The sequence below is a fragment of the Coffea eugenioides genome, chromosome 7 (assembly GCF_003713205.1).
Source record: "Coffea eugenioides isolate CCC68of chromosome 7, Ceug_1.0, whole genome shotgun sequence".
NCBI lineage: Eukaryota > Viridiplantae > Streptophyta > Magnoliopsida > Gentianales > Rubiaceae > Coffea > Coffea eugenioides.
The window spans coordinates 2658079-2682678 of record NC_040041.1 but is presented as its reverse complement, the minus strand read 5'-3'; the positions used below and the strand labels follow the sequence as shown (position 1 = coordinate 2682678).

General features: G+C 37.0%; 4 protein-coding genes and 1 pseudogene across 5 annotated transcripts; 1 reads left to right on the top strand and 4 right to left on the bottom strand.

The window, feature by feature from the left end:
- Positions 1–2557: 2557 nt before the first annotated feature.
- LOC113778330 (AAA-ATPase At2g18193-like) lies at positions 2558–4658 on the bottom strand. Its single transcript, XM_027323700.1, has 2 exons — positions 3600–4658; positions 2558–3505 (listed from the first exon to the last, which is right to left on the bottom strand). Exons 1-2 carry the CDS (start codon positions 4596–4598, stop codon positions 2927–2929), a joined length of 1578 nt encoding a protein of 525 aa, XP_027179501.1. The 5' UTR covers positions 4599–4658; the 3' UTR covers positions 2558–2926.
- A 3511-nt stretch (positions 4659–8169) lies between these two features.
- Positions 8170–10853, bottom strand: LOC113778769 (AAA-ATPase At3g50940-like). Of its 2 annotated transcripts, XM_027324259.1 has the most exons (3): positions 9636–10853; positions 9165–9179; positions 8170–8967 (listed from the first exon to the last, which is right to left on the bottom strand). In XM_027324259.1, the coding sequence occupies exons 1-3, from the start codon at positions 10638–10640 to the stop codon at positions 8494–8496; spliced, it is 1494 nt and encodes a 497-aa protein (XP_027180060.1). In that variant the 5' UTR covers positions 10641–10853; the 3' UTR covers positions 8170–8493. The 2 variants fall into 2 exon arrangements, with proteins under 2 accessions (XP_027180060.1, XP_027180061.1); XM_027324260.1 differs by lacking the exon at positions 9165–9179.
- Positions 10854–12739: 1886 nt separating this feature from the next.
- LOC113777780 (proteasome subunit beta type-1-like) lies at positions 12740–16473 on the bottom strand. Its single transcript, XM_027322979.1, has 7 exons — positions 16308–16473; positions 16097–16204; positions 15320–15401; positions 14233–14362; positions 14002–14144; positions 13831–13917; positions 12740–13144 (listed from the first exon to the last, which is right to left on the bottom strand). The coding sequence occupies exons 1-7, from the start codon at positions 16352–16354 to the stop codon at positions 13070–13072; spliced, it is 672 nt and encodes a 223-aa protein (XP_027178780.1). The 5' UTR covers positions 16355–16473; the 3' UTR covers positions 12740–13069.
- A 529-nt stretch (positions 16474–17002) lies between these two features.
- Positions 17003–19251, bottom strand: LOC113777537 (protein HYPER-SENSITIVITY-RELATED 4-like). Its single transcript, XM_027322657.1, has 2 exons — positions 18115–19251; positions 17003–17598 (listed from the first exon to the last, which is right to left on the bottom strand). The coding sequence occupies exons 1-2, from the start codon at positions 19135–19137 to the stop codon at positions 17137–17139; spliced, it is 1485 nt and encodes a 494-aa protein (XP_027178458.1). The 5' UTR covers positions 19138–19251; the 3' UTR covers positions 17003–17136.
- A 1321-nt stretch (positions 19252–20572) lies between these two features.
- On the top strand, positions 20573–21601 carry LOC113777963 (annotated as a pseudogene).
- The last annotated feature ends 2999 nt before the right edge of the window (positions 21602–24600 follow it).

Below are 24600 nucleotides of genomic sequence, written 5' to 3'. Positions count from 1 at the left end.
TCGTGTCCCTCCATCCTTTGCAAACCCTGGCCGCCGACAACAGTGTTGGAGGCGGGAGCCTCCTCAACACCTCCCACAGACAACTCATCAGCAGCTTCCCGGACCCGGCAAGATCCGATTCGGGGCTCCAGCTCGAGAAGCTCCTCCTCGTCCTCCTGGTGCTCTTCCTCATCCTCTCCCTCGTCTTGCGAGTCCCTCGCATCAATATCATCGTCGAAGGAGAGAGCTTGCCGGAGGTTGGAGAAATGCTGGCGATGAGGAGGGGGAGGGGGAGGACGGACAGTGGAGAGAGGAGAAGGGATAGCGAGGGAGAAGGCGGCTGAGTCAGTTGAGGGCGTGGCGGTGGGATGCAATTTAGGGTTTCTTGAAACTTTGAGGGCCAAAGGTGAAATGTGTATTTTGGTGGTTGTCCACACCTTTTACTTTTAACAGGTAATGAAATGTGTTTCCGGTTTTGCCCCTAAAAATATGACCACGTGAGAGAGGCGTGCTATTTTTAGCCGGAGAAATGAGCAAAAACGAGCAATAGGACCACATTGGCTCACAATTTAAATGTGAAGGACCATTTTGGCTGATTTTATATGTAAAGGACTAAAAAAGTGTTTTTGGTAAATGTTAGGGACTAATTTGGCAAATTTCCCTTTGTTAAAAGCACATTTTATTACAAATGTGATGTGTGCATGATGTTTTGAAGCAAATTAAAAGGCCGAAAACACGGTTTTGCTATTATGTATTGACTACGGCAGACTACAATGCATAATTTTCCAGCCTTTCAAGGGACCATTACTGCTATACAACAATGAATACAAATACATCAACGCATATTGATGCAAGTGAAAGGGACTTGGATCTCTTAATCATAAGGTTTCACGTTCGAAATCCATGAAAATGGAAAGAACAGTGTTGGGAAAGTTTTCCTACAAGGGATCTGATCTGATTCGAACATAATTAGTCACAAATTGTAAAACAGACTGAAATATCAGTGGGTTACACCAAAAAAACAATGAATACAAATATGCACCGAATAACTTTCTACACGTGCTTTGGACAAAGAATGTAAAAAAGGGGTAAATTTGCATTATTTGTGGGGTGAGGGAGTAAGCACGGTTGCAAAGGAGAGAAAGCAGGCAAAAAAGAGTGAAACAGTGTCACACACACAATGATGGAGCCAAGGGGGGCAGAGGGGGGCCATGAGTTTTAAAAATTTTAATTCATAATATGTAAATATGTGTGTAAAATAAAATTGGCCCCCCCTAAATTTTTACAATTTTAGTTTATATTATAAGAGTTGATATATATATATATATATATATGAATTAGTCATCTTTGAATTAATTTTTTTTCTTCAAAAAAAGTTATTTATTTTTTATTATACTGATTATTTAACTTTCAAAAATTAAACATATAATTTGATGTTCCATAGTAAATTGACCCAATGTGATGCATTAGAATAAAAAGACCCAATTCATAATTGTTAAAAGCAAGAACTAATACGTCTAAGAATAGAACTTCAACATTTTGAGCTCGACATTCCAAATCCAAATCATCCTGAATTGCAAGAATTATCTGGTATTCATGAGTTATGTCAAGACTTGGTGAAGACAAGAAAATCAGTGATATATCCACTTATTGACAGATTGATTAGACTTGTTCTTACTCTTCCTATATCAACTGCAACTACAGAGTAGGCATTTTCAATTATGAAAATAATCAAGACAAAGCTCCGAAACAATATGGAAGATAATTTCTTGAATGATTGTCTAACTGTGTATATAGAAAAGGAAGTTGCTGAAAAATTTAGCAGTGATTCAATCGTAGATGAATTTAGTTCTATGAAAGAGCGTAGAGCTCAATTTACTTCTAAGAAAAGATGTTGAAATTTCAAATTATGTTAACATAACTTTTATCTTTTTTCAATTGAAAATAGTTACATTTATATTACATGGTTATATATATATATATTGCATAGGTGACATATTGGAGAGCATCTTCTCATAATGTGCAAATTGGATGGTTCGTGATGTTATAAGATATTTAATCAAATGTTATCTTTTTTGTTAATTTTTGTTATAACTATACCGTATATTTATGAATAGACATACATTTATAATTAAATTTAATATTTAATATTTTTAGATATTATATATTTAAATAGAAGAAAATTATTCTAAACGTAATATATTAAGATAATTTTATTAGGAAAAAATTTTGACCCCAAAAAAAAAATCCCCGGCTCCGTCGCTGCACACGCAGAGTCTGGTGCCGTCATTTTTTAGGATGCCAATTGGCTGCTTCCATGATCACTCACTCATTGATAAGCTCTATCCTTTTCTTTTCCGAAAAGTATAAAATGTCACTACAATGCCAAGGTAAGGTAACGATGAATGGGCTTGGAAATTTGACGAGGTACCTATCGTACTACTAATACGGTGCTCTTTTCTGAGGGGTGAGGTTTTTGATCCAATGATTTCCTACAAAAATTACAAAGGCCGACTATCTATCTGATTACTTTAGCTCGCGGAAAAAAAATCAAAGTAAACCTTTTTTGTTTCTTTTCTCTTTCAAATTTACGATACAAAAATCTCATGCTAAGCAAAAAGTGGTGGGTGGACTGAGAATTCAACAAAGTTATATGCCTTTCTCAGCAAATAACCACCGGCTCTCCTTTTTTCTTTTACTTTTTGTTCTTTATGGCAAGTGAGATCAGATCGATCTGATTAATTATAGCTCATAAGACGACAGACACTCTATTCCCATGGAAATTTGCACAAAAGCTCGATCAAACTGCCATAGAGCATCTCTTTTGACAAAAAAAAAAAAAAAAAACTGCCATAGAGCATCTCGGATTTCTGGATACATCAATTTCTTGGGTCTCGCAAGAGTATTAATTAATGCACAGGAAGGCGCTAGATACCTCTTTTTTGGCCTATGACCATTTTCCTCTAAATCCACCCACCATAAATCTGCTATTCCCTCCTCTGTTCACTCTTCTCCTGCAAGTAGTTCTTAGGCCTCTCCTCATAACGAACTCGGGTCTCATTTTCCTTTTTGGCTCCTGAAATTCTTCTAGAAGAGGACTCGATTCTTCCATGATTTCGTTATTCTCTTCAGGAGTTGTTGGACGCGAACTACCGTTCACCTCAACACTTTGATCCATTTCCTTTCTCTTGAGCAAGTTAATAACTCCCTCAACTGCAAGATCAGCGTCCTCACTTCTCATGAGTTCTTCTGCAAGTTCAGCTGGGGTAACTTGAGAATTCTCGATTAACCTATCAATCTCACCAAAAAGCCGATGGTAACCATTAATGCCGTGGTAATTAGAGGCCAATATCCTAAATCCTTGAGGTGTACAATAGGACATATGAATATGCATGTCCATCCTACCCGGGCGCAACAGAGCAGGGTCGAGCTTCTCTTTATAATTGGTAGTGAAAACAATAATTCTCTCGTCTCCACAGCTCGACCACAGCCCATCAATGAAATTTAACAGTCCCGACAGCGTCAACTGAAACGAAAAAAAAAAATAGATTAGATTAATAAACCACCTTCAAAATTATCTTAATTGATTATCGTCGTATGAGTTTGGAAGATGGACTGACCTTAGTTGATGGTTCATGGCCAACATTCTGCTCCTGCTGGCGATCATGCATCTCCACGCTACAATCGATATCCTCAATAACAATGATGGACCTGTTGGAGGTGGAAATCAAGATCCTCCTCAGTTCAGAGTTTGAATACAAACTCGTAAGCTCCAGATCATAGATATCAAACTTCAAGTAATTAGCCATGGCCGCTATCAAACTAGACTTTCCCGTCCCGGGCGGTCCGTACAACAAATATCCTCTTTTCCATGCCTTCCCGACCTTCCTATAATAATCCCTCCTCCTCACGAACCTATCCAAATCCTCAATCACAGCCCTCTTCATCTCCGGTTCCATGGCCAGCTTGTCAAACGTCGCTGGATGATCCAAATTAATCGCTCCCCAGATCCCAGCTCCGCCACCACCGTTATAAGAATTATAATCATCGTCATTATATGGACAATCTCTAGTATACAGCTTCACCACCCGATCGTTGTCCCTAATCTCCCGCGCCTTCTCCAGTATGAAAGGCAAATAATCTTTCATAACAGCATCCTTGTGTTTTTTGTTGAAACTGAGCTCGAAGAACCGTTTTTCCGGGGAGTAACCATGGTCATTTCGAGGTTCAACCAGCACGAACCGCCACTGCAATTGGATTTGACCAAATGTGTCCGTGATCTGTTGGTCCTTCTCGATGGTGACATTGATGGTCCTCTGCTTAGGGGACTTGTTGACTTTGAATCGCTCCGTGGTTGGGGAGATTTTGGTGCTGAGATATATCTCGGCCGAGTCATAAACCTGGTTCCGAGTCATGCCGTTTTGCTCGTCTATGATGATGGTGATTTGAGTCGACGGAAAGTTGAAAAGGTAAGCTAAAAATGATTGGATATAGGATCGGAGGGAAGGTGGAATAATGTCATTGACCAGTGACCGAAAGAGCATAATGGTCCCGGCCAAAGATGCGTAGGCCGAGAAAAGGCTCGTTGCCGTAGATTGCATCTCCGAGAATGTCTGCATTTTTGGAATCTGCTGAAGGTTCGGAACTCAGCAACTCAAACTGAGTTGTTGGGGAACTCAGTGAGTGAGGTTCGAGCCCGGAACCCGAAGCAGAAATTGTGAAACATACGAGTTATGGACGTTGGTTTCGTACTATTTTATAGGAAAGGAGGAGGTTGGGATGTTCGAAGCCGACTGCGGTCTGAGGTGAGTCCTACGATAAAACAAGACAGTTTTCGAGTGTTGTGTTCACACGAATTACTATAATGTATACCACAGCATGAAGCAAAATATACGGTGTACGATGATCCTTCCTCGGCAAGCAGTACAGGTGGAAAGAAGGATGCGGCGTCACAGAAGGTGCTGCCGATTTAGTTACGTGTTTAGTTGTGAATGGTGGATTCGACATAGTAGTTGGAGAAGGTGTCGTAGGAGAGTGAGTCTCTGCTTGCTCACCACGCTCTACTTGTGCTTGGTCGCCAAGCTTAGGCTTCAATCTGGACAGCATCACGCGGGAACACGAATTGTACGCACGCTTTAAAATATATATACACACACACACACATATGTACACACTGACCTTCAAACTATTTGTATTATTTTTTCCCTTATTTTGATTACAGTTTTATTTCATATATATCACATCTAATATTTGGTTATTTTAAACAAAATTTTCAATTGATCTTCCATCCAATGTTTTTTTTTTTCTTTTTTATGTTTAGTCGAATTAGGTCACATATAAATTGTTGTGTTCTGGAGTTTTCGTAGAAAAATATACTACTATAATGATTTGACATATATGAAATTAAACATGATTTAAAAAATATAATTACAAAAAAATGTTTTAATTTTTTTTAAAAATTTCAGTCCGAACAAAATGGGAAATCAAATAATTTCTAGTTGGATTGATCTTAGATAGTAGATATTGTGCCATCAATAATGCATGTAGGACCTTGACAAAAAAAAAATTTACAAATGAGAAATCAGAAATTAAACAAGTTAAGATTAGTTATGATAACTCCTTAATAGAATATAACATCAGATATATGAATTTTCTTCATAGGGAAACCAATAATTTGTTTGATATGATTACAATTAACCCACATTATCGAGGGATTAATATATACAGATTATAATTGAACAACTTAAAAATTGGTGGAATCCAGTAATTTGGCAATAACAATAGCAAAAAAAATGCACAATTGTGCTAAGTCAACTTATCAAAATAGAGTACAATAATGTGATTTGGGCTGTTTAATTTAAATTTATATGTTTCCTTTTTATTTTTCAAGAGTTGATAGCACAAATTTGAATGTGATTAGCTTAGGTCGATCTAAACTGTCAAGTGTACTCTATAATGCCTCCAACAATTATAGCTTAGGTTGATGTGTAATAATTTTGGAACCTATCCCTTAGGAAACCGTCAACTCTATAATACCTATATAACTATTTACTATCTCATTTAGTTGGGAAGAAAATTATATTGACAGTTGAAAAAAACTTGAAAAATACAAACTCGTTGAAAAAAGACTTGAAAAATACAAACTCGTAGCAGTATTCTTCTACGGCTTCTCTTCTCCGAGGGTGACTTTTATTCTTCATTATTATTACTGCTCAGTACTTATGTCTCTGATTATAGAATTCATTAATCTGCAGTGGATATTAATGACGGTGACCTATAGACTAAAGCACTTCTCAGTTCTCACACAAGAAGTGCTTTTAAATAATCAAAAATTAGATATCTTAAGTTACGAGAATTAGTTATATAACATCTTATTAGAAGTATTTTTAGTATCTAAGAGAAATTTTTTTTTTTTTTTAAAAAAAAATGCATCGCATCCCCGAACGTAAAGGAGCTTTATATTATTGTCTAAATTCTCAACTCGAAAGTTAGAAACCGAATAACGGATGGTATCATGCAAGTAAAAGTACGGATGATCGATGGGAAATCAATATGCTACTTTTTCCACCAGCCACTGGACTGCTTCTCCAAATTAACTAATCCAATTAATTATATGTCTCTCTTCATTTTATCATGGCCTTATAAACTGCACCATGTGTTCTTCTAAACTTGTGCAAATAGAGCAACTTCTTCAAATAGTCCTTCAACTTTTTTACGAATTCATGCTTGGTCCTCCATCTTAAAAATGGAACATAATACTATATAGTTTTTCATAAAAATTTTTGGATCAAGTTGGTCCCTACATGGCAGAGCAACCAAGAAATGGTTGGACCAAAGTGGTGGTGAGATTTGAGTTTTCTTAGTATTTCCACCACACAAGGTTCAATTTAGCCCAAAAAATTTTGTTAGAGGACCATTGTGTCCCATTTTTAAGATGGAGGATCAAACATGGATTAGTAAAAAAAAATAAAATTGAAGGATTATTTGGAGGACTTGCTCTCTGCCATATGTTCTTCTATAACTTCTGCCCCACATACATCTTTACGCTTGTTCAGCGAAGAATAGGGTGGCGCGACATTTGCACGCGTCAAGTTAACGCCTTCATTCAGGCTAAGGATGAATTTGGTCTCTCACAATATTATTAAGAATCACGCTTTTGAACGATCTATTTCATGGCCTGTGCCATTTGCTTGTAATTCTTTCACCAGTAAACTAAAGCAATTATCCTAACTTCAAACTGGAGAGGGATCGGACTACGAGTTCCAAATCCAGCAATCTACCATCTCTTTAATAAAATCCAACAAATGTCACGGTTAGAACTTACTCTCATCAAATAATTTTTTTTTTTTTTTTTTAAAAAACAAAGGAATCAATGCTCTAAGTTGTTCTATTAGTAACTGTCGGTTTGGATTGTTATTTTTTGAAATTTTTATTCAAAAATGTACTATGAAGATATAATAGATATCAGATAAAAAAATAATTTAGAAAACATGTCCACGAAAGATGTGATTTTTTTTTTTTTTTTTTTGCGGAAAATCACAATCCAAACAACAAGAAAGTCTACGCTAGTCCCATTGCAAGGGCATGATTGAACTCATTCGGAAACCTACTTAGCCGAAGATGCAATAAGGCGTGTACAACTCAAATGAGTCTGGCCTGCGTCGTGACATGATTCTCCCTAGACCATGAAACGTGCTTGGTTAAACGTTCATTAAAAGTCCCATGACATGATTCTCCCTAGATCAGAAGCAAAATCTTTTCCCTGCCAAACTCAAGATCTTTTGCCTTTTTGGAGTTAAAAGTCCTTTCCTCCTCGACTCCCTCTTGTCAGCCGTTTGCATTTTTTGTATATAATGTCAATTGACATTTTGGCTTCAAAAGTTAAAACCGGCGTGTGCGTGTCCATAGGGTTCCAAATTTCCGGTCCGTGAATTGAATTTGGGCAATGAGAGTGATGAGTTTTTGAAAAGCATTTTGGTCCTTTACCTCTTTTCATTTCCCTGGAAAGTTTGCTCCAAGACCACCTTATGTGGCAATTGAATTGACTCCTGCTTTTGGCTGAACCTATGAATTACGCAATTCCAAATGCATCCAATATTGCTATTATTGATGCTGTCTGGTTACAGCTCCATTGAGTTAAAATTTCGTTGGTTTTCTTACTTTCTGCTTGCGCCAAAGTTTACATCCATCTTTAAGCAAAAAAAAGACTGATCTTTAAGCTGTTTTGCAGTTTCGACAACATTTAACAAGTGTAATTGCAGAAAACAGTAGGTTGAATTCAGCCCAGTTGGCTGACAATTAGGTAAAACAAAACACAGTCTTTTAACCACGAAAAGGTTAGCAAACTAGGATGTTTTCCCTAATTCCAAAATCAAATGCTAGGGACAATTATTTAGAAGATTAAGGTTGATGACTGAGCGTTACTAGCACTTGGAATTCCCGACTGTAAAAGCTTCTTCATCTAGCAAGATCCCGCATCTGAAAAGAAGTCATGCCTGATGAATATTTGATTCTTCAACGAGGAAGTTCATCTGTGTTGATGTCAAGCTTAAGCTTTTTCCCTTTCTGGACCTGATCAATTTCATCACTCCCTTTATCTTTCGTTCCATCACCATCATCATCATCATCATTCATCTTCTTCCTCTTGACATTGAGAAAGTTAAGCAGTCCTCCCAGGGAAACATCAGCATCATCACTCTTCATCAGTTCTTCCGCAACTTCTGCTGGAGTGACATTCATGCTCTCGATCAATTCTCCTATCTCCTCAAACTGCCAATGGTGATCTTTGATATCCAGGTAATTGGTGGCCAAGATCTTGAACCCTTCAGCTGTTAGATATGACATCGAAATGTGCATGTCCATTCGCCCTGCACGCAGCAATGCTGGATCAAGCCTGTCCCTGTTGTTGGTTGTGAATATGATGATTCGCTCATCCCCGCAGCTAGACCACAGACCATCTATGAAGTTCAACAGCCCTGACAGCGTAAACTGCATAACCACACAACGTAAAATATTCGATCAGGGTTTAAATCGTTCAAACGATCGAGTCTTCAAGAACGTATTAAGACTTAAGAGAGGAAATAAAAGAAGGAAATAGGAAACTCTGTAGATCTATCATTCCCCTTCAAATTCGCATAAAGTTACTAGCACTTAAAATTGGCAACATGATCACACTCTTGCATTACCCGGCATGATCGAACCTGTTCATGAACATAGAGTGAAAGTAATATGTCACCAACCAAGATAAAAAATGTCCCCCCCCCCCCCCTTCTCTTCTCAAGTGAATTTACTACTGTCATTTGGCATTTTGCAACACATCAACTAATTATAAATGGTCCATTTCTACTTTTCGAGAGATTGATGTCAGTTTTTGTCTTCGTAAGTTTCTGGATCCTAGGAGCTTAAATTCATTGCAGTGTAAAGCACCAAAAATCCAGGCCATGACAACAATGCGGTACATGGAAAGAAATAGAGAGTAATTGCAAGTTGCAACACGGCCAAGGGCAAAAAATTGAACTGCCAAACTAAATATTGCATCATTGTACCTAAATGAATGCTTGCTTTTTCTTAATGGCCAAAAAGACGCTGGATCCCACTCTTCCCCTCCAAAAAAGAACAAAAAAAGAAGAAGGAATAATTGGAGACAGAAAAATTACCTGGGGTTCCCTTGGACGTCCCTCTGCATGTGCAGATGGCCCCTTTCTATCAGGCAACTCCACACCGCAATCAATATCTTCTATAACGAGTATGGAACGATTTGCAGTCTTGAGCAACAATCTCCTCAAATCAGAGTCACGTTTTATATTTGCAAGCTCAAGATCATATATATCAAACCTCAGATAGTTAGCTATTGCAGCTATCAAACTCGACTTTCCTGTCCCTGGAGGGCCATGCAACAAGTAGCCTCTTTTCCATGCTTTCCCGACCTTCCTGTAAAAATCTTTCCTCCTTACAAATCTATCCAAATCTTCAGTAATTGCTTTCTTCAGCTTTGCATCCAATGCGATCGTGTCAAAGGTGGAGGGATGTTCGAGGTTGATGGATTCCCACGCTATTGATGGTGAATAAGAGATGGAAGACAAAGTATGCAACTTTACAACCTTCTTTTCAGCTTTGATGTCCTTGGATCTTTGTAGGACGTAAGGAACATAGGAGCCCAAAATCTTTTCCTTGTGCTTTCTGTTAAAACTAAGCTCAAAGTATCTTTTCTCGAAGTCTGAGAAAAAATGACCAGAATCATCATCCACAAGCTTTGAAGGACCCTTTTTCCTCTCTTCACAACAGAACCTCCAACCAACTTCAACCCCATCATAGTAATCAACCATTTTTTCACAGTGAGCAAATTTGATGTTTATGCTTGCCTCTTTGGGACGTTTGGTGATCTTGAGACATTCAATGCTGGAATCAATCTTGCTGTAGAGATATATTTCAGCAGCATTGTATATTTCATTGTTTGATATCCCATCATTCTCCTCAATAACTACAACCAACTTAGAGGACCTAGGCTTGAAATAGTACCTGATGGCAGAGGAAATACAGTTTTGTACCGGACGGGGTACAAATTGATTTAGCACTGTCTGAAACAGCATAATAGAAGCTGATAATGAGGCATATGCTGAGAAAACTGATGATGGCGAAGGTATTGCTGTGAAAGTCACCATTTTCTTTTTAACAAAATCTGATCTTGAACCACTGCTCAAAACCTTCTCACACAAGAGAACCAAGATTATTGCTTCTTATACTTGGAATGAGAAGTTTGTAAAAAGTTCTGCTAGTAAAAAAGCTGTGCCCTTTTCTTCTTTTCTCGGTGCAAATCAAAATCAAGAAAGGAAAAAGGAGGAGAAAAGAGATAAAGCAACTCACTGTTGAGCCCACGAATTCTTTGTGTGATTGGAGGAAAGCCTGGCCTAAATGCAGCGTGATAGCAGCAGCAATACATGCCAAAACAAAAAGATGTATGGTAGGTACACGTAGCTAGGAAAGAAAAAGTTAAGCAGTCGTGCTTACTGATGCCGCTCATCCTATTTAATCTTTTTACTGACAAAGATACAAAAAAATGTCATTCACTCATTGGCCCATATTTTGCTCAATTCCCCATGGATCAGACATGTGGAAACTGAATCGTCTGTATTCACCTTCACAGTTCTCATGCCACTACTGTTAGAACGATTCTCCTGCATGGGGGAAGGAGGTGAAAGCTGATATCACAAAAGTTCTTCAACATTTAACCCCAAAAAGCACAAAGTTTTGTGGAAAGCAGTTGTAAAGGTATAAACCAAGGTCATTGAATTGTGTAGATTCCATCACTCATAATAAGCTTGTCAGCTATCAACTCCTACTATTACCGAACTTCACGAATTTAAATTATTTAATTTGAGTTAGATGGCAAAAGTTACCGTCCTCTGATTGGTTTGTATTATTCAATTCTCTTGAAAGAGTTTAAAGTTTATGCCGTTACTGGTTTTTTATACTTCAATGATTCTCTTGACCGAGATGGGTACAGAAGCTGATCTTATTAAAGTTCATTTTGTCGCTAATCGTTTACGTTCAACCCAAAATAGCTAAGCTTTTGGGTAAATTCTTGCGGAATTAAATTAAGGCTAGGCTTATTTCTTATGAATACAAGAATGTTGTATAATAAAATTGTTTAGGTGTGATAATCTTATACTACCAACACATTTTCTTAGTTTTTATGAATTTGAGATTGTCTATAATCGTAGAGGCCTTTGAGGTTCCGCGTCTGTGTTTTGATGTTTCTATCATTATTATAGTACTACTAATTACCAGGAAACATGCTCAGTGACGAAAAAGAGGAAAGAGAGTTAAAAAAAAGCGAAAAAGGCAGCCGCCAATATGGAAATAACTCAACAAGTCTTTCGTTTTTTTTTTTTTTTTTTTGTTTAAAAAAAAAAAAGAAAAAAGAAAAAACTCGACAAGTCTTGCCACTAGTCTCTCGTATTCAGGCACGAGTTTGTAAAGGAGTTTAAAGCAGACCTTAAAGACGACAGTCAGGTGTGCAGCACATTCGGTATTGGGACCCAATACTTAATCTTGCCTCCGGAGAAACTGTGTGAGTGAGTGCAATGTAACTCCATCCAATCATTTGGAAAGTGTTTTTAAAATAATTACGACGTAAGAAGAAAATATAATAGTTGAAGTGATAAAAAATAATTAAAAAACATATTTATGTGCAATTAAAATAAATTTTCCAAATAATGAACTATTCCAACAAATGGATTAGTTGGGATAGCAAAATATATACTGTCTTTGATGCTCAAGAAAGGAAGCAGAATAGATCAAAGGTAATTAATTGAATTTTCTTTTGGATGCTGTTTGCTCTTTTTTTTTTTTTAACAACAATGATAATATTTTTATAACATTTTTTACAGGAAGGGGAAGCCAATATAAGAATCTGATTAAATCAAAAAATGCTCTGACACCTCTTCCTTTGAAGAGCACCCCTTTGGCGGCTAACGATGGTGGTTCGGTTGCTAGGTCTGTACAAGTAGTTTAGTTGCTACGACTGGTGGTTAACGATGCTGGTTCAATTGCTAGGTCCGTACAAGCGGTTCTTTTTTTTTTTTTGGTCAAAATGTACAAGCGGTTCAGTTGCCCCCTTTTATTGGGGGTGGGGGATCAGTTGCTTTTGTGAGAAGAAAATGTGGTGTCGTTGCTCACGAAGAGCCAAAAAAAATTCAAAAAAATGAATTAGTTAACATATAAGTATCATTTGTCACAACCTTAATTAAAGCACATAAACTTGCTTAATTTGGTCTGATTTAGTTAACCTCTTCCACAGATAAACAGATGGAAGTCAAATCAATTTTCTTTAGAAAACAAAGTGGGCATGCCATGGTAAAAAGACAAACGTGGATGTATAAAAATTTAACAAAGAAAATAAAACTTGGAAATGGGTAACAAAGAGTCAGCTTCATGCCCAGCGTCTATCTTCAGTCTAGAATCCAAATCTCAGGGTTGATAACTGAGAACCATAGAACACAGCTCAAGTCAATGTCCAAATTAAAGCTCTCGAATCGGAGCATTCCACACTTTGTCGCAACCCACAGATCCATAATACTACCACAACCCGTCAATCCTTCCTCAGTTCCATATATTCACGTCTAGTTCCCTCAGCATTCAAGACGACAATTTCCAGCTTGTCGCCCTACAAGCACCATAAATATGGTAAAACAAAAATAATAGGCAAGACTGTACAACATGAAAGGGGAGACACAAGCTAACCACAGTCCACACAAATGCATTGATCAGGTGGTCTGACAGTTTATAAGGAACTCTACACCACCATTCAAGAACAACTTTCAAGTAAACCAGGCCATCTAAGAGTTGATGTTGCAACAGAAAAATTTCAACACAACATCACTTACAACTGAGACATCCCCCAGGTGAAGTCTGGAAATGCACCTTAAGACCAAAAATGTTTATCTGGCTACCAACCCAACACAAACCCCAGTTCACGACCAAACAAACGGGGAAAAGAAAAAGGGAGCAAGCAGGGAATAGCCATTTTCCTGTGCATGACTAAGACATACTTCTAGATGACAAAACATGAGCTTTTCACACATATCCAATAGACATGGTTTACTTACAAAATTCATTAAGTAAACACCAATAAGCAGATCCCACCACAAGGTATCATTTATCTTAGTTAAAGAACCACCTTACAGAGTTTGCAATTAACTTCATTGGGCTAAATCAAATTAGAAGTTTCACACTCTTTTTGCCCTGTGGACATGGGATTTACAATGGAAACTTATAGAAATTGTTCTGAGGTTTCTTGAATGTTCCCAATTAAGAATAACATCAGAAAGGAAACAGGCAGAATCAACTTACGGTGTAGATATCTCTTTCTGTTGCAGAAGCAAAACATGTCTTTACCAGGTCAATGGCTTCAGATTCAGAAAGTGGTGTAACAGCATCCTGATAACTCATGATTCTCAACTTTGTCAGAATAAACAAAAAAATTACCAAACTATATTGTTAAAATTTAGAGAGAAGCTAGACCTTTGCAGGTAATAAGAGAGGGCTAGGAGACTTTAGCTGGTTGTCCAAGAAAGGCATGATCAATGTAGAACCAGAACCTTGTGAACTATATCCAACCCTCTCATAGGATCCAACAGCGTCATATGTGAAGACACACCCCTTCCCTAGTGTTGTTTAACAATGCAAAAAGGCTCGATGAAAATTGGAGATGAATAAAGTGGATAAAAAATACATCTGTCAATGAAAGCATACCCTGACTATCAAGCCCCCCCAGAACATTAAAAGCATAGTAAGGAAAGAAGCGCTTGTAGTAAAGGGTGTTCGACAGCAACTGAGCCATGGCAGGAGTGCTCATTTGTTTATTGTGCTGATGCTGATAGATCTACATTTGAGGAAGAAAGCATGAAAACATCAGTTATTATAGCACAATAGTTCACTCTCACTTGCAGAAGGAAAATTTTGGTTATAATGAGTCATCAAAGCACAGTATGTTGTGATAATATTTACAGATTTTCCAAAGATTTAAACAGAACCCTCTTTTCAAAATTTTTTTTTAATCCTAAGAAATTCTTAAAAAAAAAACAACAACAACAACAAAAGTAATCAACTAAGGGAAAACACAATCTGTCCAGAACCTCTTCGACAAAGACACAGTAAGGAAGAAAATGCTGCATAAGTAGAATGCTACACAGTAAGGAAGAAAATGCTGCATAAATAGAATGCTTACAAAGAATACTACTCCAGTGTTTTTTCTATCTCCTCAAGGAAAACTCATTTCCTATATATTGCATCCAAAAAAATGACAGTAGCTTCCCACAGGAAATCATCATTTGTTCATATTAGAGCATGTGGAACTTAAATAGCACGTTGAGGAACAAATACTAAAAGCTAATTATTGAAGGTTTGCTCACAGGACTTCTATTATACCAGATAAGAGCAAGTCATTCATGAACAGCAGACACCTCAGGATAAAAGAAACTCTGCAAACTTATTTCATGTCAACTCCATAAGTAGTCCCCTCCCCCCCCCCCCCCAAAAAAAAAAAAGGTTAACTGGCAATGCCTGAAATTTGTTATCCAATGAAGGACATTCTATTGTCCTCTCTGCCACCATGACCGACTCCATATCTACATGTGCCGTAATTAAAATCATCAAGAAACAAGTAGAAATGTAATGTACTGCTGAAGGCTTCAACTTTCAAAAAATAGACCCCAATTTAATAGGCACTGAAGGCAGTCACAGTACACAACACAGCAAACTAGTTATGCACTTTGCAATCAAATGATTGATGAAAGAAAAAGCAACTAAAATCAGGATGTCTAGATTTCTGAAACCTTACCAGATGCCTTGCTTCTAAGTGCTTTTGCAAAGCTCTTACATCAGCCTGAAATCCAGAAGATGCCATGGCACATTTGTCCGCCCTGGATAAATCAGAATGAGTGACAAAGTTGAAAAACCATGTGAAATTGAATAAGAGAAGAACTCTGACATCTCATTGATAAGATCAAAAGCGAAAAGCTAAATGCGGTATCCTATCTCTACATGCGTAAGTAACCCATTTACTAAAAATAGAAAAATCTTCACCATGGAATGATTAACCAATGCTCTCAGCAAAAGTTCCCGTGCGAAAACAAGATTTCATAAAAGTGATGCACATCCAATGTCCTTTGCCCTTAAATTGCCCTGAATCAGGTTCACATGGACTAAATTTTTACTACATTTCAAACAAAAATAAACTTCATTTTGACTGAAAAAAAAAAAAACTACACCAAATTCAACGCTAGCCAACGTCCAACCTCCAATTCTTCCATAAATACCCAAGTCCATTAGCGACTCATTTAGCTCAAAGTTTTCAATCTTTCCTTTCATTCATCCACCATCCTTTTATTCATCCCCGAATCTCCCATTCCCTAGTATGCTTCAGATTCAAATCAAAGTAAAAAAACTTATATAGACATGCGTTAAGAACACTACATGTGGAAGAAATCTTTGGTTAAAAGAAACAGAATTAATATGCTGTCCCAAATACAAGGCAAGTTTTAAAGTAAAATTTCTACGTCGAGAAGAGCAATTCTAATAACAGTCCTAGCTCACCTCGCAAATAATGACAACTTACAATTTAGCGATTTTGGAGTAATCCCGGGTTAATATATTGTATCCCGAAGCCATTCTCGTGTCGGCCGCAACAACACAGTAATCTGCACCGGCAATTGCGACACAAGTGCTGCAGACAAGTACATATATAAGCAAAAGTTACATCACAGAAAAGAGAGACAAGAGTGGATAACGGAAAAAAAAAAAGGATGGATCAAATTAAAAAAATTTACCCTCCATTGTTGTCGTAAGGAGACCAATTAGCTTGTTCTTTCGTCATCTTGATTTAATTAGGGAGTAGAGAAGGAGAGCTCAAGCTAGGGCTTTGGAGAAGATTTCCCGAATTGAAGAAGACGGGAAAAAAGTGTCACAATTTTTGAAAAAATAATAATAAATTGCGAATTCTTCCACGTCGACTAATCGAAGATCAAATCAGTATCCCATTTAAGTCAGCTTGTAGCAAGCTGACTATTTTGCTCTCGTAAATGACATGAAATTGCAACTTTACCCTTTTCAGACTTTCCGTAGGGTTAATTGGACCTCAGTATCTGGGCTTTGCCAAGCCAGACATCGGCCCAACTGAAAAGCACAACTTTGTTCTCCCATGCTTACATTTATATATTTTTCTTAATTAACTTTCTAAAACTTTAACACCTAAGCTATTATATCTTAATGAAGATAGATCCACTATATAATGATCGACTTAATAAATTATTGCATTTTTATAACAAGTGCCCAACACTAATTAGTGCACCTAAATCACACCCAACCTCATCATTTGCTCCTTCAATTGCCTTAGTTTTACATTTCCCTTTACACTCATAGTTGACCAAATCTGCAAAAGCAAGACCAGTCCTAAGTTTGCATTCCTTTAAAACCTGACTAGTTAAATTTTACATATTGGACGAACAAGATTTTCCATCGGTAGTTAATAAAATTAATCCGAATAATTTAAGATCTTTTGACAAAATGTACTGATTATGGAAATCTGTATCTGAACAGTCTAGGGCTCTATGCTTGGCAAGTTTTTGAATCATGCAAGCCGGCCAAAACATGTTAACTTCAGCTTTCTTGTTTTGTACCATCTCTCTGTTCTTTCTCACCTCCCTCCTGTACATTTCTCTCCTCCTCTTTTGGCTCTACTTCAACTTTCTTAGTCTCGGCTTCTTCTTTTTCTTTTCTCTTCACATGGAGAAAATCAATCAACCCTTCAAGTATAGCATCAGCTTCATCATTCTTCAACAACTGCTCTGCAACTTCTGCGGGTGTAACCTCTGTGGCTGCAATCAATTCCTCAATTTCTTTAAATAGGCAGTGGTCTTTAATTTCAAGGTAATTTGCAGCCAGAATTCTGAATCCAGAAGGGGTGCAATAGGACATGTGAATGTGAACATCCATTCTACCAGGCCGCAATAAAGCAGGGTCCAACTTTTCTTTGTGATTTGTGGTGAAAATTATGATCCTCTCGTCACCACAACTTGACCATAAACCATCAATAAAATTGAGGAAACCAGACAGCGTCACCTATAAAACAAAACAATGCAGCAAATTCAAATCGAACTTTTGGAAAGGGGTATCTATCAGCCATCCACGAACTGACAGCAGATACGCTAATAAAAAGCAAAAATTTACTAGCAAAATCTCTTCCATATCATTTTCTTGATGCCCATTTTTTGCCAACTCACTAAGCCAGTAGACTTTATAATATAAAAAGTTATTGCCTCAAGCCATCGAGTCACCAAAATGTATTTGTCATCTCTTTTTCTGAAGCAGATTATGTGGACCAGTGGAAAAAGGCAGTTATCACAATTTACCACACTGTTTGTTTTTCCGGACCAGTCTGTATTGGTCGTGGAGATAGAGTGCCATGTAGTCTACACGATGGCAAAGCTGATGATAAAAATCTAATATTGAATCCGGAAACCGTTTTAATCCAAAGTTAACAAGAACATAATTTGCACATCACCAGGAAAACAGAAAAAAAAAAAATTTTTCTGAAAGTGAACTGAAAAATTATAAGGAAGCATAAGGAGACTGTACCTTTTTTTCTTCCTCGTGAAATTCAGGTTCTGAAGATGCAGCAGCAGCTTTATTGCTCAACCTGTCCTTAAACTCAATAGTGCAATCAATGTCCTCCACCACCAATATAGACTTATTAGCAGTGGCCACCAACAATTTCCTCAAATCAGTATTCCTCCTGATCTCAGTCAACTCCAAATCATAAATATCAAAATTCAAGAAATTGGCAATGGCAGCAATCAAGCTAGATTTTCCAGTCCCTGGAGGACCATACAACAAGTACCCTCTTTTCCAAGCCTTGCCAACTTTCCTATAAAATTCCCTTCTCTTCGCAAACCTCTCGAGATCCTTCAAGACCATATCTTTCATCTCTGAATCCATAGCCAATGTATCGAAAGTAGAAGGATGATCAAGAGTCACAGACAGCCATGCATTGTTCATGTCATACATCTGTTCAGGATCCACCGTAAAAAGCTTGATAGTTTTCTTCTCGTGTTTCCTCGACTCTGCTTCACTTACTATATAAGGCAAGTATGTATTGATCACAAAGTCTTGATTTTTCTTGTGAAATGTCAGCTCAAAGGACCTTACCTCTGACCTCAGAGTGGAATTCATGTCTCTGGGATTATAAAAATTTCTTGTTTCAACTTTGTTAACGATCCAAACCCATTTAAATTTGATCCCGTGAAAGATATCTGTGAGCTCCTCACCTTTCTCCATGGCAATGTTGAAGTTCTTCTGCTTTTCGGGCTTGCTGATTTTGAGTCTTCGGGTTGTTGGGGTTACTTTCGGGCCTAGGTAGACCTCAGCTGCCTCGTAGATTTCATTGTTGACCAGCCCATCAAATTCATCAATCACCATTGTCAGTTGACTTGAGAATCGGTCAAAGAGCCTCCTAAGGCCAGAAAAGAGGTAGTCTTCCATCTCAGCTGGGACAAATTCTCGGACTACTGAACGGACCACCATTGCTGTAGCTGCAACTGAGCCAACTGTGGACAAAATGGTCTTGGCCATGGCCAAATTGGAGCTGGATGATTCTGACATTTTCTTGGAATGGAATGGGAAGTAACTTAGGATCTGAAAATGGGTTTTTGAAATTGGAGATTTCTTATGTTTCAGAGAAATTGGGATTGAAGAAAGTCGGTTGAAAATTGGTAGTGGTAGTAGGTATGCAAAAAAAAGTGTCGAGGGAAGGGGTATTTGTAGCAGGTAAGTTTGAACATCTAGAGCTAGGAAAGGTGTCATGTAAGTCTCGTTTGGCCTGTGGAAACCAGCGTTGACTTTGAAATGATCATTCAAACAGAGAGGGTTTCCTCGCAATGCAATGGATGGACCTGGCAGCTTGACTATGGTGGAATTGATTTTAATCCTGAACACCAAGTTGAAGTATTATATTATATCTTTGTTTAATTTTTTTTTTTAATTATGCTACAGCTCTGTTTGGATCCTTCAGTTTTTCAAAAATTATAAAAATTGTTAAAAAATAATCTAATTTTTTTTTATGTTTAAAAAATATCTCAAAAAATATTTTAAAAATTCTACTGCTCTTAAATATTTCAAAATATTTTCTAAAAATATCCCAAAATATAGTCTAAAAATTCTGCTACAGTAAAATTGTTCAAAAATACTCCCAAAAATAGCTAATTCAAACGGAGTTGTGCTTGGATTTGATTAAATATGTTTTTGCTAAGTTGACTTATGTCTCAGAGAGCATCAACCATTTTGTACGTTGGTGCGTCAATTTGCAATTAAATTGAGGAGCGACCTGGAATATTAGGCACCAGTTGACAAACTAATTGGCACGGATGTTGTTTTTACTGTCCAAATTTTAATATGCCTGAAAAAAAAAAAAAGAGGAAAGGATCCAAACTGTAGAATCTTAATGTAAGGCCCAAGAAAAAAAGAAAAGTTCTGGTCACGGCGTCGTCAACTAAAAATTTTTACAAAGAAGAAACCCCTCGCGAGAAGACACCTTACCCCCTATCATTTAGTAATCTTCACATAAACACCCTAAACTTCATAACTAAAGTGAAAATTGACTTGTAACCGGACATCTAACCTAGTGACGATCGGTATTCACAATATCCTTCAAAAGAGGAAAAAACAAAAAAAAAAAGTCATACTTTCATCTCAACTCAATGCGTGGACTAGTTTTATTGGCTGGAATAAATGCAACTGATATCCTTGAAATTTTCAACTCAATACGTGCAGCAGCTTTAATAGAGCTAGTTTAGTTCCTGCCAAACCTTATCTTGGTTCTGATCCTGATTCAATCTTCTCCCTAAAGGTTGCCTTCGAGCCTCTACTTCTGAGTCCGGTAGTTCACCTTGTGAGAGGATTCGGCAGTAGTAGAAGAAGAGTAGCTGTAGCTACGGGACTCCACCTCCAAGCGTGGAGAACAAATGCCATATATTGAGTTGAGATATATGGTTCTTGGTTGCTGAAATATTAGTTGTCACTGCTAAAATCGTGACACAAGATGTTGAGGTAAGGTATATTTAGATTAGTAGTCAATAAAGAAAGCAGCAGCACACGTTGGCTGCTTTGTTATATACTACTACTACTTGTTAATCACACCAGGAGCGGATCAAGTCATTGTCTCTCTGACTTTAATCCTTCTTCAAGTGCAACCAGCATCTGAGAAGATCCAACTTTTGCGAAATTGATCTTCAATCTCTTTCTGCGGTGTTGTTTTCCATGGAAGTGCGCAAATCAACCATACAAGCCGAAGTCCAAAAGAAACGAACCCAAATGACGAAGGATATAGGGAACGCGCTTTTACTTTTACTGTGTTGATTGTCTAAACTGGACAAAGAGATTTTCTGCTCTACCATGGCATTGTCGGAAAAAACCCCGCTAAAGGAAGAGTTACCATGAAAAAACTGTAGCAAAACCAAAACCATTATCAGGGAGTCCGTGGTATGGTCCAGACAGAGTTCTATACTTAGGCCCCTTTTCCGGCTCACCGCCATCTTACCTCACCGGAGAATTCCTGGTGATTACGGGTGGGATACAGCCAGCCTCTCAGCTGATCCCGAGACATTTGCCAAGAACCGTGAGCTAGAAGTTATTCATTCAGGATGGGCTATACTTGGAGCACTTGGTTGTGTTTTTCCTGAGGAGAAACACAACCAGTTGTGTTTTTACTTGGAGCACTTGCTTCTCCAAACTTCAGTGAAGGTGGGCTTGATTATTTAGGTTACCCAAGCTTAATTCATGCACAGAGTATTTTAGCCATCTGGGTTTCACAAGTCGGCTTAATGGGGGCTGAGGAGGGCTACATAATTGCCGGAGGACCACTTGGGAGGTGACTGATCCTATTTATCCTGAAGGGAGCTTTGGTCCTCTTGGATTGGCAGATGATCCTAAGGCTTTTGCTGAGCTTAAAGTCAAGGAAATCAAGAATGGTAGGTTGGCTATGTTTTCCATGTTTGGTTTCTTTGTTCAAGCTATTGTAACTGGAAAAGGACCTTTGGAGAACCTAGCTGATCACCTTGCTGATCCATGAAAGTGGTTGAAAGTTGATATCTAGAATATAAAGTTAGACGAGGGTTAGACGAGGGTATTCGACTTGCTACCGGTAACTCAGCCGGTTTAAAAGGTAATTTCCACTTTAGTTATGAAATTTATGATGTTTATGTGGAGGTTTTTAAACAATAGGGGGGTAAGGTGTCTTTTCGCGAAATCACAAGGGGGTTCCTTGTATTTTACCCTAATGTTTTACTCGGCCAGTAACGCACGCAGCCTACCCTGTGCTCTCCTTGACATCAAACTCAGGAACTGCTACAAATCGTCAACTTTCTTCTTCCAGTTTTGAAAAATGCAAAGTTCGTAACCCTTGCGACCCACGGCTCCAACATGACTAAAACGAAGAAACCCAGAAATAGGAGAATCGAGTATTGTAGACTTGTTGTAGTTCAGGCTTTAAAAATCTTGTACAGTATATAGAAATAGGAGAATTTGCAGCTGGTCAATTGTTCACTAAATTATCGTATCCTACCGTCCGAGGTTAGTCTTGACACAAAAAGGTTTAGCTCATTAGAGTTGTACGTCCGTACTCGTTGGAGAATAAAAAATAAAGTACTCCATCAAAATACGTTGTTGGATTGCCATCTTCTGAAGAAATTTTTTTTTAAACATTTTTTGTGGATATTCTTTTCATATATTTTTCCTATCGAGACTAAAGGAGTGGTATATATAATATGCACATGCCTACTTTTGAAGACATATAAGTTTGCTTGGATTGTAGTTTATTTGTATCATTAACGCATTTTTCAATCATATTTTTATTTTACATACATTATATTAAAACGATGTTATAGTTTTTTTTAAAAAAAATTATCTCAAATAATTTACTATCCAAAATATTGATTGTTATCTTATAGTGAACGAACAGCAAAAGAACAACCAGATATGGAGTTAAGGAAATTTTTTGGAGCACTCACTTGTTCATAGTTCATACTACAACTTTTACTATCTCAACAAATACTACAAAGATTTCAGAAAACGTGAAAATTTTTCTCTTCAAATTCTACTGTTTGTTAATTTTCCACGTCTTTTATGGTCTTTTTCTTTCAATTCTTCTATCGGCAAAGCGGGTTCCATATTTTGAAACGCTCTAATAGAAGGCAATACTATTTACATACCATGTTAATTTCTTGCAGAAGGTCAGTTGTTATAGTAGGAGCTGCAAAATCATTCCGGGGAGTAACCATTCCCCTTAATAAACGAATGTTCATATTTTCCCAGTGCCGATGACTGAACTAACTAGCGGAATCCTCAGACTTTCACGGTTTTAGCCAGGCTTGTTGTCATAATACCACAACTACAGGCACTTCTTCTTTTAAAAAAATATATATATCTCCTTACTATACTAAAAGTGCGAGTTGGAGTTGCTACAATGTCCATGGACCGGTTATCTAGTAATTTTGAGTAACTTTGGTGGCGTTTTCATAACTTTGGTGGTAATGTGACTAGGAAAAGTCTAAAGTAACGATCATTATGATTTGTGTTTTTAAACTCGGACCGAAAGGTGAATCGGTCGAACTCAGAAGTCAGGGATCAAAGGGTCGAATCGGTTGGACCAGTTTAAAAACTCAGATGACATCATCATGATATCATAAATATATTAATTATACATATAAATAAATAGGTTATCTAATATACATGTTACTAGAAAAAAAATTATCCTTTTTGCTTGTTCATTTTTTCATTTCTCCTATTTCTTAAAATTCAACAGACTGAAATTTAACTCCAATTTAACATTTCTAAAATTTAAATGCAAGTTAATGACTCCATAACTAAATCCTTAGGACTTATTTGAGAATATATATCAAAATTTAAGGCTTTAAACAAATATTTGACAATATTAGGGTAACGATTATAATTATTTAAAACATTCTAGCGAAAATATGAAATACAGGAAACTTTAGGTATTTGTTCCTAAATCCTATTTGTGAACTTCATCTTCAACCGTCATATTCTTTGTATTGATACTTTCTTCTTCCTAAACTTTTGCCCCGACCTCCATCTCCACCACATGTGACAACACCACCGCTACCCACTCAGATCTCTATATTTCTAACTTGCAATTTATTTTCCTAATCTTTGACTTTCTTTTCATTGTTTAATCCAACAAAACCATGAAAATTTTTTTAACCTTTCTTGATTTTTCTTCCATCCCTTTGCTCTTGTTTTGATTTTTTCTCTCAATTTCGTTTTAGATTTTTAGATCTATGAGTTTCCTTCTTTATTTTAATTTTGTTTTTGGTGCTAATGGATTCTCTAAATGGTAACAACTTCACCATCATCCCTTCTTCCCTACCAGATCTGGAGGGTGGGTTGAAAATCTAAGTGAAGAAAGTTTGTAATTTTTTTTGGGGAAACGATGCAGAATTTTTGGAAAGCCAAAATCGGGTTTTTTAATCTCGATTTTCGGTTTTTCCCGGTTAGACCCGAATTTTGGTCGGGTTTCACTGAGTCTTTTCCATCCGATTCTTTAAATCAACTCGGACGGGATATCTATCCGGTTCTCGATCCAATCAATTGAACCAGCCAGTCCGATCCGAGTTTAAAAACGAAGGTTATGGTAACGAAACTGTTTTTACTTTATATGACAGGTAAAAACATTTTTAGTGACCATTTGATTATCTGTTGGACCGGTCACCTAAATAAGATAATACCTAAAAAATTTGATTAATAACTTTCGCATTAAAAATAGTAAGTTAATCCGATAAATTAATAACTTTTATGTCTCAAAAAGCAAATCGAAATAATTATGAAAGTTACTTATTTTTTTAAATATATTACTTCTCTATATTCGAAACTTACTTTTTAGAAAGTAAGTTTAGTTCAAATAATAGTAAATTTTTATAAATTAATAGTAAATCTTGTTCATAGAATAGTAAATTTGGTTAATTGTCAAAACTTACTAGTTTGTGACATAAATTTACTATTTTACTTAAAGAAACTTATATGAAACAAGTATTAGGAAGTTTATTTAAAATA